Genomic DNA, 13,306 nt, shown 5'->3' with positions numbered 1-13,306 from the left:
CTCTTCTCTTCCGCCACGGAGCCGCCTCAGGGAGGCCTCCCTTCCTCCGATCTCCGATACCTTGCATAGCTCCTTTCCCCCGCTATCCTTAGGAATCCGAGTACGCTGCCCGTACTATGTGGATAGTAGCAAGCGAACCGGTGCATTATCGAATGCACCGCGTCTCTAGTAACGGTGAGAGAGAGAATGAGCTTAGCGAGCTACGTTTACAATGTTGAATGTTGGACCATAATCGAGTTCATAATTCTCGTCGTATCACCGCCGTATATTTACGTTTTAATCCTTTAGCGATGATTTTTTTTTTATTGGAGATTTTACGTTTCAAAGATTTTTGCGTATATTTTAATAAGGATTAAAAGACAATTATTTTAGGAAAATCTTAATTATACATATCTTTGTATGTGTTGTATCTTCTTCCATATTTTCTATGTTTTTCACATATTTTTACAAACATGCAAAAAAAGATTTATAAATCTCAAATAATAGATCTATAAAAAAGATCTTTATATATAACATGGTTTAATTATTTGTTTTAAGAGAAATGGTTTATTCATACTATTAATATTTTCAAGGCTAATGAGAATAAGATTCTGAAGAGTTGTGATATTAATAGCTTATGCAAGGTGGATCTGATTGCGAGCATCGTTAACGTCATGATAAAACAAATGCTATTCAAATTAAATAAGTATCAGTTAATGTTTATCAATAAATTCTGAATCTATAGAATGTATATATAGACAATCTGCGGTCTATAATAGACAATCGTGCATAGCATTGATTATACGTTCCATAACCAACTCATTATCTTTATTTAACCTATGAGCGAAATCACGATGGAATCGATTTTAAGGCGTTCCCCATAGAACCGTTTGATTATCGATCGGCATAACCGTTATCATTAATGATAAATCAAGTTGTTTTCAGACCGACTGCGAAATTGCGGCACATTCAATAAAATCGATTTGAAGCGACAAATACATGACAAATACATGTCACGATATGTATATAGAATTACATAGTTTTATTTTAAGTAAAACTGTTAATTATATATCGGTATGTTGATAAAAAAAGTGACACAAGTAAAAAAATTATATATTTTTAGATAATTGAACATAAAGGAAATCGACTTAAAAATTTTTGTGGAAAAACGAAGTATTTATAACTCATGTCTATATGGAAAAGTATCACATTTCTAGTGAGTGGTGAAATTTATATGAATAGATTTGACTTTTGAAAAATTCATGACATGCAGGTTGACAAAAAAATTTGATTACAAAATTTTGTGTTTATCAAATCGTTAGCGACGTATATTTACAAAACACAAATTCTAGATTATTAGTTATATTTTATTAATAATTATGTTTTACTAATACCAGAAATAATAATTGATCGAAATAATTATTTTTAGCTTTGATACAAGTTATAAGGCGCTTTGAGAACGCATTGCATCGATGATCGTATATTTTTCTTTGAATAAATTCTCTCAGGTAATCAATAGAACAGTCTTCAGTTCATCAATCGACGAAAATCTTTTGATACAGAGTTTTTCTTATACTTATTAAAATGTAACTAATATTCCAGAGTTTGTTTTTTTTTTTAAACAAATAACGTTATTACCCAAGTAGCAAACTGACGTTATTTGTTAAGATAAAAGATGTCATGTTGACGTCAAAATAATGTAACTTAGCTACCTAGGTAATGGTTTAGTAAATACACAAAACTTTATTATGCCAACTTTTTCGTTATCCTGTAGTTCTAAAGAATGCATATAATTTAAAGTATAACATAGAAAATAAGTCAAATTTTAGCAATTGAATATTCATTATTAAAATTTAAATTAAAAATTAAAACGTTGTTTCAATTCAGAATTGTAAAAATACTCTACTGAGAAAAGTTAGTAATTTTAAGACGTGTCACATTTCTATCAACGCAGCGATATAAAATATACTTTAGAATCGCAGATCAAGTCGAGTTGCGTGAGAAAAAATCTTAGTACTTATCTTCTTTCTTACATACGTGATAAAAATGCATAAACTTATTACACATTGCACGCAAAACCGCGCGAATGAGATTTTGATGCAAAATACATCGACTCTACGGCTGCAAGTATTCATAGTCCATTTTTATTTTAAGATTATCTTAAGTAATGTCTTAAGATGTTAATACGGCTCTGTGATTATAACATCTTACGACGTATTTAAGACGGTTTTAAATATAAGAATCGACTATGAAAACCGGACACTTGTTTTGATGTTTACCGCTGTCAAAGCGACACCATCATTAGGTCTACCATGAAGAATAAATCAAATAAGCCAAGAGATCAAGTTCAGCTTGCAGACGATGATGAGTTATGATCGGCGATGAATTGACGATATTACTTATCATCAACATTCCTGCACTATCATATGCTACTCAAACGATCTTTGAGGATGCTCTCATTGAATCAAAGGCATTAATCTACATGATTTTATTTAAAAGATATCCACCGAGAAAGGATCAAGAGAGTAATCATTTAGGATTGTTTCATATAAAAATACAATGTACAATAATATAAATTATTTAAATGAGAACTTTTTTATCGATTTCTTCTTATCATTGAGTTACTTATAAAAAAGTTCGATGGAAAGAGATGAGATATAAGAGAAAGATTTGGGAGGGAGATACGTGAGTTTACAAATCTTTCCAGAAATATTAAACGCAAATTTACAATTCACCAAAATCTGTTGTAAAAGGATTTACATGTAAAATTCCTTGTTTCTGAATGCTTTGTGTTTTACTATTCGCGTCCATTCTGTATCTCCTCCTTTTGTTCGGGTCAAGAATACAACTGGTGTCACATCAATTGATCCCCGTTTCTCTCTCTACACTTATATCCATCTTTGGATCATCGGTAGGATGAGGTGAAGCCGATCATCGTCACGTACAAACCGATATTTATGGCTCACCACCTTTTTCTGCGCCGCATCGGCGACCTCGGCCGTTGCGACGTGACCTTGAAGAATGGCGAACCGGCCGTGATGCGATTCCATGCAATGCGGCAGGTCCGTACCTAAATATCAGATCAAAGTGTAGACGGAATTGCCTACGCATGCTGCTTCGGAGCGTGTTGCTCAAGTTTCTTCTCATAATTCATGGAATGTTGTGCAAGGCTAACAAGAATATTCGCGCTGACCATCTTTTCCTTTAAGGGCACTGTTGAACTTTTCTTTCTCTTCAGATAAAAATCGCATGCCTCGATCGATTATGCGGGAAATTTCTGTAGAATTTTCTTAAATAACGGAGTGCAGTCTATTCTCTTTAATTACCACGGCTGTGACAATCACATCTACACTCAGAGAATAAGATAGTGTTAGTTACTATAAAAGCGACAATTATAGAAGTTTTACATGAAGAATTATATACAGTCGAATGAACTGTTTTGTAGTTGTTGCAACTATTTATTCAATTACTCTGATAGAAATATATATGTAGTTTTCTTAGACATCTATTTAGTTAATATCTAATTTTATTGTAGTTACATTAGTTGTAACAATACTGTGTAGAAAATAGACGAGAACTTGATAAAGTTTTATCTAGAAACTGAAGCAGCTTTTATGATAAAAATAAGTGCAATTTGTGGAGATACATGTCCAGTTATTGTCTAATATTAACAGATTATTATTAATTAAAATACGTAGTCCATTTATTGTCCTACTTTTTTTCCGTAAATTAATTCAGATTTTGCGCATCTTTTATGCGCAATAACTGCAGGCAAAGTGTTATCTAGATGGATCCCAAGTAATATTACTTCTCAATTACAGAGTTAACATAATTATCTAATTGCTTTTAAAAATGCATGAAATTTCTATAAAAGACAGTTTTGAGATGTTTAAAAATTTAGCTACATACATCTGAAAATAATTTTGTTGGATCATCAAAATAATTATGTAGGACGCTTCAACTGGTTGTTAGAATATTAAAACTGCTTGCAGTATTGTTCATCATGTTTGAAATTCCTACGTAATTATCTTGACAACAAAATTATTTTCCTGTATGTTGCTCAATTTTTACATACTTTAGAATTTAGCAAAATCGTTCTTTCTGTGTACTTATGTGCATTAATTCTACATAAAAACTTCTAATTGTCAGTAGTACTTACTACTACAATGTTTTTCTCTAACAAAGTTTTCTCTAATGTGTTGCAAGAGAAAAAAAGAGCATTTTTTTTTTATGTTTCAAGTAATTCCTTTTTCGAAAATAAAGTCCATTATCAAAAAAAGTCTGTCCTACATTCTTTGTCTGGTTTTGAACGATATGAATATGTATTAAATCTGCATCATTTCGCATCGGCAAAGATTTACATTTCGCGATCTCGAGAAATCGTAGCTCGTATGATTCATGTCGACGTAAAATTATATCCGTCTCCACAACTCCACGGACATTTCTCGAAGACGTAATGTTGTAATTATAATGCCGGCTGCACGAATTGATTATTCATTTGCGGAAAATATTGCATCGCAACTCATTCAAAAGCGCAGCGTTTATCACTGGAGAAGAAACGATTCCATGAAATATGGGACACTTTAAGTGACTCATTGTCAGCATAATCCATATAGATAATTTTAATTTGAAAATAAACTCAGCTACACCCACTGCACGCACCACGCACCTACTTTGAAACTCGCTCGAAGTAACCGGTTTATTGTTTAACACGAATAGTTATGACACAAATTTAGTTCTTTTAACACATCTCTTTGCTTATCTTCCTATTCGTTTTAGCCTTGAAATCCCAAGATGGTCGTAAAAACCTAACTCGTTTATATACGTGTTTTGCGTTACGTGTCTCTGTTAAATATGAACTAAAATTCACGTCTCATTAATTCGTGAAATTACAACGTAGGTTCAAAATTACTTGCATTAATATTTTTGCTTACTTACTGCAATCTTGGATTCTGATGTCAGAAACGAGAAAAATACATTAAAAATATTTTTGCAAATTGTATTAAAATATGAATACTTTTAATAAAACTATATTTGCAATCAATAGAATAGATTTATAAAATATACCGAAAATTCCTCTTTCGGTAATCAAAAAATCATATACATATGTAAATAATCATATATTTGCAATTTAATTACGCTTAATCAGAAAACGAAACAGCTGTCGAATTAAGATAAATATGTTTTTTTATTCCGAAATAAAAGAGGTATACATAAAATATATACATAAAATATATTTTATAAGTCGAAATATATTTTACAAGTATACTTTATCAAATGCAAATATTGTTTTATTAAAAATTATTTCTATTTTAATATATTTTTGCAAAAATTTTTATTAATGTGTTTTCTCGCTTCTAACAATCATCAATCCGATCAGGATCCGTGATAGTGAGATCCTTAACGTTAAATTAATGTTTTGCATATCAAATTCGCGACATTTTGCCGTCTAGCTTCATAGTAAATTAAAAAAAAAAGATTGAAGAAACGTGCGCGACCGAGATTCCGCGATCTTTTCCACTTGACGTTTCGCGGGCTCCCTTTCGCAAAAGGCCATTATCTTCACGACGGTCGACATCATCACGTCATACTGTTGCCTGTAAACGGCTATGGGTCACGAAACTAGCACATTAAATATTTACACATAAGTAAAGCGCGTTTAAATCGCTGAGAAAATCTGTAAGCCACAATGGTATCTCAAACTTTTAAATATCGCCAAGCATTTCAAATCTTGCGATATTCTTCGCAAATTTGTATTTCGAATAAATTAATTCAACAATGGTGATCCAAAAATAATCCACTTAAATTAATAAAAAAATTAATTTATACATATAGCGATTAAATATTATAGTTCATTAAAAGTATATCTCGCCACGCAAACATCATTGAATTCTCTTCTCGTGGGAAAGCCACTGTATCGAGAGTTCTCTCATTATTCCAGGTGTTCATTAGGCTGCTTAACAAAATGTTGTAATGAAATGTTTTCTTTTTAAAAGAAATGTCATCCGCCGGCCGATCATATCGGCGTCCCGCCGAGAAAGACTTCTGAGACGAAACGAGAAGCAGATCAGTCGGATCTCGATAAGAGCAACGCGGTCGGAAATAATAATGGTAGGGTGTGTGGGGAGAGAAAGAGAGAGATCGCGATTCGAAGCTCACGGCAAAGAGGAAGAAGAAGAAGAGAGGAAAATACAGGGTGAGAGAGAGCGAGCTAGCTCACCTTGGCGTCCATGGTATGCGACCATTGGCGTCTCTCACAAAGGCGTAGCACCTCAACCGCGGTAGGCGATGGTGTGTTTCGATAAGAAAATCTCCAGGCTCTTAATCGAGAGGAAGAAAGACAGAGGGAAAATAGTCGCTGCGACAGCGCCTTTATGGCCATTTGTATCCTTCGACCGTGTCGTATCACCGCGGGCACGTTTTATGCACGCTGCAAAACAATGCGGCGCGTAACCCCGTTAGAACTGTTGATGTATTTTGTATTGCCGCACGCCTTGTTTTCGATGAAACGTCGATTTTACGCAGGAGGCGTCAGCTGAAAGCCGACGAATCGCGAAGGATCATATCGGGATAAGATACAAGCGGAGATAAAAACAATCTTTATTTCATTTACCAACAACGATGTATCTTCTTTATATATTTCAGTAGATAAATCTTAAGCCTGCGCACAAAGCCCCCTAAGAATTGCGAAATTTTTGTCGAAACATTCTACAATTCGATTTTCATATACAAAAGAAAGATGTTTATATTGACAGTATTATTTCAATTGAAAATAATTTTGTTTATTCGCACACAATGACGAAATAAATTTGTCATGTTCTTATTTCAAACATTTGCTGGTTTCATTAATACCGTTATTAAATTAACAAGACTGCTTTTCAATTTAATGCTGTTGATCTCAGCAAACAGAAAGTTACTTGTAATTTTCCACTCAACAATATAACTGTAATATACACGTGTATTATATTACAGTTACATTGTTGAGTGGAAAATTACAACAGTGGTATGTAACGTTGTGTTTGCTGGGATTTTTTTTAGTGTGTCATTTTAATCAATTTCATAAAAATTGATTAAAATACTATTTATCCTGATTTGTTTACGTTTTTTTCTCAGTTCTTTTCTAACTTAATTTGCTCTCTTAATTTGCTCAACTTTATTGAAAATACGCCAGTTGTATTTGTTACACGTTATTATTAGCGGAGTTCTGTCATTCGAGGCATGAATATGGAAAACAGAATACTTATTTGGTATGCTGACACATTGCTGAATCGCGTATATCGGCGATTCAATGGACTACGTAACATGCCAAACATTGTGTATTCGAGGCTACTGCATTTAGTGTCAGTAATTATAAGAAAAATTATACAATAGCATCTTATATTTGTGTTAGGAACGATTTACTTAAGTTTTTGTTAAAATTCGGCGTTCAATTTTTGACATATTCGAATGTAATTTAACATAAAGTCATTATATTATTTAAATATTTTGTGTTCGAAATTCAATATTTCTTCATGTCAAAATGACATAATTTATAAATAAGTGAATAAATAACATAAAAAAAATATGTTTTAAAATCTAAATTCTAAGATAAATGAATAAAATATATTAATAATTTAATACATCATAAATATTAATTTCATTGAAAACATATGTTTCCACACTTTGCATACAAATTATTTATGTCAGTATTACCTGTTTTGTGTCAATTGTTTTACATAATGTTCGTGTTATTTTTCAGCATATTCATCTTATGTTAAATTAATACAAAAATTTGAGTGGATCGTTTGAGCGGTTAAATTTAACACAAAATTTCCAATTGTATAATTAAATAGAAAAAAAAAGATATTATCTATAATACAAATAAATAAGATGCTAACGTTTAATTAATTTCATTTTATCTCATTATGCTGAAATCCTATTATTTTCCTATTATTGATTTTCCCAAAACGAAGAATTTTCGAAAAATCGTTAACCGATATAGTATTGAAAAAAATACTTCTGCTGGAGAGTTTCACCAAAATATTTCGCTCATTTTACTATGTTGCGTGCAAAATCACACGTGTGCCTCTCTCTTTCTCTCTCTAAAAAAATTCTACCTAGCAAACCGAGCCGTTTCGCATTCGAGCGGCATTCGTGATGCGAAAGTATGCGCCTTTTATGATAGATACATCCTCAAGCCCTCCTCAAGCATATTGAAAAAATGCGGCCCGGCGACGCGTGCCTGACCTTAAATATTTCATTTACTCGGCAGGATTATATGATGCATTGGCACGCGCCGTAAATTCTTACCGGCTTCGACAAGCGCTTTTCTTCCCCTTCCTTTTTTTTTTTTACTGTCCCCTTTTGACCAATCCTCCGCATAACCTTCCAAGCCGAGGCGTCGTCGCCTCGATTCAACTCGATTGTGCATACCGGGCACGATTACTCGCCTCATTGTGCATTACGTAATACGGAGGAAACGAGATGGGGGAAGGAGGGGAAAGGAGAGGAGCTGTTACGCATACATAGGTACGCGATTCGTGCGTGCGTGCATGTATGCGCGAACACGCGACGCTGATAAATAAACAAATATAAATGCGTGGGTGCTGCGAATGCGCGGCGAAAGCGCGACTCGAGGAATGCCGCGCCCCTCGCGGCGTCGGCGTCGGCGTCGGCGTCGCGCCGTTGGGAAAAATCCGGGACATCCTTGCGCAATGTCGCGCGTACGCGCGATTGAGCAAAACAAGAGAGAAAGAATTTTATTTACTCGTAAATTTGCACTTAGGATATATCGTTTATGATAAATGTCCACATTTACATCTCGAATGATCCGAAGATTTCCGGTTAAGAGCACGTGACGTGGATATGGTACCGCACCGTTTGCGACTGTATCTTTAGAAAAGGAAAATGATGGAGGTTTTTCTACAAATTAAATTAATTAAGAATTATTACACGCGTATATGTAAACGGACAAACAGAATGATAAACAGAAAGATAGATACCGGTATTTATTGCTTTAGGATAAAGATTCTTTCAAGCGCAAAGACATAATTGTATAAAATTATATAAATAAAGAGATAATTCGTACAAATTTACAGCATCGTTATTACGTAGAAGTGATCGAATGAAATAAGTAATGAAATATATATATATACAAATAATAATAAAAAGAGAAAATACAGAAAAATCAATAAAATATAAAAGAGATTAATGCAAAGGCTGAGGCGCTAAGAAAAATAAAAACTACGTGCACGAGAGAGAGAGAGAGAGAGAGAGAGAGAGAGAGAGAGAGAGAGAGAGAGAGAGAGAGAGAGATTGGCTATATTTAGCAGAAAAAGCAGTTTTACAATTATTGTAAAATTCTTTCATATGATTTGGTTCGTATATTTAGATTTGAAGTGAGAAACTAAAGACAAGAACTAATCATATATATTAAAGAATCTTACAACACATTGCAGCAAAGCTGTTTTTTATGAACGCATTGTCGCGTGCGCAGCCAGCCGATACTAATGTACCATACAACATAGGTATGCCTGGATACGGTCAGGTCAGGTGGATAAATATCGGATACGTAGCGGGACATGGGCGGTTTCGAAGAATGCGCTTCCTTCCTGTTAATATACCTGATATACCAGCTATACCGTATTTGGATACGCGCATGATCGCCTATACGTTTTATAAGTAACGTACCACGCTAATGAGTCATGTGATTACGATTCCATTTGCGTGCCGCGACGAATCCGCGAAGAATAATATCGCACGAAGCTGCAATGAGCGGAACTTTTGCGATATGACTGTGGCTGCAATGCACATGATAAACACTTGCGAACACTTTGGATAAATTTGAATTGTATCTTTATTTTTAAATATCTTAAGCCCCCACCAATGTAAGATTAACTTTAATCTCAATTTAATTTACTGTTTATCTTTTTCTAATTCTCAGAATATTCTTAACAAGATTGTCGATAAATGCGCGTGTTCCTTTTTGAAATTCTATAATATACAGTGAGAGCAAAAAGTATTCGTACAAGGAAATTTTTTATAAAAAAAAGTTATTTGTAGAAAACATTAATTAGCAATTTTATACAATGAATATATTCTGTTCTAACATAAATAAACGAGCTTCGCGTGTATTTCTGATATTAGCTAAATTTCTCGACTGTACGAATACTTTTTGTGTATCCAAACAATGGAATTTTTAATTTTCGCTTATTTTTCAGATATATTTTTTATAATTAATACACATCTTTTTGGTATATATCATTTTAAGAAACATATAGTCTATTTTATTCTTTATGAATAAATTGTTAATTACCTAGCAAGAAATAATCATCAATTAAAGGTCGAATTAATATAAATTAATATAAAATTGCTGTTGAAATAATCGTATCGATATCGATTCGACATTAATACAATGATTCATTTCTCGTTGAATAATATTTAATTTTTATAAAATTAAAAAAAAATTTTTTTCTCTGTACGAATACTTTTTGTACTCACTATACATCGAAATATAAACTATATAAAATATAAATTCGGTCATTGTGGTCATGAAAAAACCACAAATTGTAATTTCTCCAATAATTGCTAAATATAATTTTTTTGTAGTCATTCTGAAATCTGAGTTCACTATCTGTTAAATTTATCGATAAAAATGAGATATTAATATGGACTAAAGTCTTTTTCGGAGAAGAGATGAAAATATCTTGTTCTAGATATATATTTTATATATATATAATGAAAGAAGAATATTCTTCCAATCGCCAATTTCTGTTCCAAGTCGACTGATGAATTATAAAACATTATGTCTATTTCCGCAGGTAAACACTTGGTGCTGGTGACAGATCCCGAGATCGCCGAGGACGCGTACGCCTTCGACAATCCTTGCTTCAAGGATGCCACGCCTGCGGCGGTTGGCCGCGTCACAGAGAAACTGTCATCAGCTGTACCCGGGGATACGCCTGCGAAGGATTCCACGCGATGGTCCACACCTTGGACGTCCCTGGGACTCGGCTCGGCAATCCGCAGCGATAAACGCCGAACCCTCGATGATTCTTACGTCGGAGTAAGTGCTTCCTGACTTGTTCTCTTTTTTTCTTGGAAATACAGGAATGTTATTGTTTTATTTTCCATTTTCAGTATGAATGGTATAAACGATCTTGATTTTATTTAATAGCAGTCTGTTTTTTTTTTATTAAAGTCATTAAAATATTAACGAGAAAAGTATTATATTATTCTCAGAAGGATTTGAAGCAACGAAGCTACTGATTAAGTTAGTAAATCATCGAATTTTGATTTAGTCTGTTAATTACAATTCGATTATTGCGTGATAAAAAATTGCGTCGATAATTTTATATCCTTTAAGTCTACGATGATTAATCCTTCCTGTATTAAGAATTTCCTTCTGTGCAAATATATATATGACGGAATGACACTTCGATGAGCAGTTATAATAATTGAAGATTATCAATCCGAACGATTGAATTATCATGCCAGATAGGCAATAAATTCTATGACTGAACTTAGAAGTGTCACGATAATAATCCTTGTTTAGTCACGCGATAATAGTGACATGATAATTGCAGGATGAGGCGGGTATGCAACATTTATAATTCTCCATCATGATCTAATCCGACTTTGAAATATCCTTCTGCAGAGGAAATGATGGATTGAGAAGGAATGTATTTGAATTTTGTCATAAAAGTATATAACATATTGAATCTAATTCATCAAGGATTTTTTAAGAACCATTGTTCACGAAAATAAATATGAAAATAAAAGTGAAAAAATGTAAATAGACACACACCTTGTTATAAAAATTAATAAAGATGAATGATCTTGGAGAGATGTCCGGCAAACTTCATTTTTTTATTAAGATAGAATTGAAAATTCGTGTTTACAAACTGTTTTATTTATATCTCAAAAATAATTTTCATGATTTTGACAAAGCCTGGGTAGATACCAAAATAGCGTCTTTTGAGTATATTTAAATTTTATCATCGAAAGCCTTAATAGATTTTCTGTTATGTCTATAATATTTTCTTTAAATCACTTACAATTACTGACTTTTGAAAATTTTGATGTGCATTAGCCTTAAATATAAATACTGTGCCTTATATTGGGTGCATTCAGTACTACAACCTCTCACTAAGCACTCAGTAAACGGTCATACATCATGTTTCTTAAAATATTTATGAAAATATCCATTCCGAACGGTCTTATGTCATGTTTTTATTAAGATCCGAAAATTCGGATATCAGCTGCATATCCCAGCTTTATATTCCAGCTGGATATTGTATATGTGATACCGGACGTAATAACATCGTCAATAGACTTCTCTTTCATAAGAATATGACATATCTCTTCTTCATCCACTTGTCCCTGCGTTATTAGCTTGTCATCGGCAAGGTTCCCGTTCATTGATCGTCTCTCGTCGAATCGCACTCGGGAATAGCGCACTCAACGAATCCATCATATCTCACATACTCACAAATACACATACACGGTAATCGGCGTACGACCCACACGCAATAATGCGACTCCCGTGGTGAGAGTAGTGGAGTTTTCATCACCCATGTAACAATCGACCCGTTTGTTTTCTTGCTCCAGCCCAAGGCCACCAGGGTTAGCGTGGTCAGTCTGCGTAGCCATGACTTTACCGGCCTGGGTTTTAACATATGCGGCAACATGAGAGAGGGCATCTTCGTCAAGGACCTGTTGCATCGCGGACCCGCGTCCGAATCTGGGCGAATACATCCTGGTTAGTATACTTCGCGTGAGACATTATCGTATCTCTTAATCAATCGAGCTCTTTTGTATCTCTTGCGATAACTTCGTGAGCAATATTTTACTTTCTGATCCCAATATTTGTCGGAGATTAATTCGCAAAAATAATTTACTGTTGATTTCAAAAATATATGTATAGTTCTAAATGTAATTTAAAAATAAATGGATATGTATAATTAAATACAAAGGAACCTAAAGAAAAATCTAAAACACTATATAATATAAAATCATAAATGTACACACAAAAACACACACACACACACACACACACATATATATATATGTATGCACATTTATGAAAATAAAATATATAAAAATGTGTGTATATATATATATATGTGTGTGTATTATTATTGACATATCTATCTTCGCTTTGATTGCTTGCGATTAGATTTTCACGTTATCATTGCACGTGAGGACGACGTAGTGGGAATTTTCTCTTCGTTTCATCGAGATTGAAATATAACACAATTTTCTGTTCAGAAAAAGCGATCGCCTCGCCATGATTATGAACGAACAAATTATAATTCAATATCTTAATTAATGAATGGACGTGTCTCTC

At 33.4% G+C, this 13,306-nt stretch overlaps 1 protein-coding gene across 1 annotated transcript in view; it reads left to right on the top strand.

Annotated features, from left to right (window-relative positions):
* LOC105148024 (uncharacterized) overlaps window positions 1-13,306 on the top strand; it is a 40,370-nt gene that overhangs the window by 20,909 nt on the left and 6,155 nt on the right. Inside the window, exons 2-3 of the mRNA XM_011059470.2 lie at window positions 10,779-11,023; window positions 12,568-12,718. Coding sequence (XP_011057772.1) covers window positions 10,779-11,023; window positions 12,568-12,718 — 396 coding nt within the window. The remainder of the gene's footprint in view (window positions 1-10,778; window positions 11,024-12,567; window positions 12,719-13,306) is intronic.

Source organism: Acromyrmex echinatior, chromosome 2 (assembly GCF_024713525.1).
Source record: "Acromyrmex echinatior isolate Ae372 chromosome 2, ASM2471352v2, whole genome shotgun sequence".
Lineage (NCBI taxonomy): Eukaryota > Metazoa > Arthropoda > Insecta > Hymenoptera > Formicidae > Acromyrmex > Acromyrmex echinatior.
Note: the sequence above shows the minus strand (reverse complement) of the source record. Positions and strands in the feature narration are given on the sequence as shown.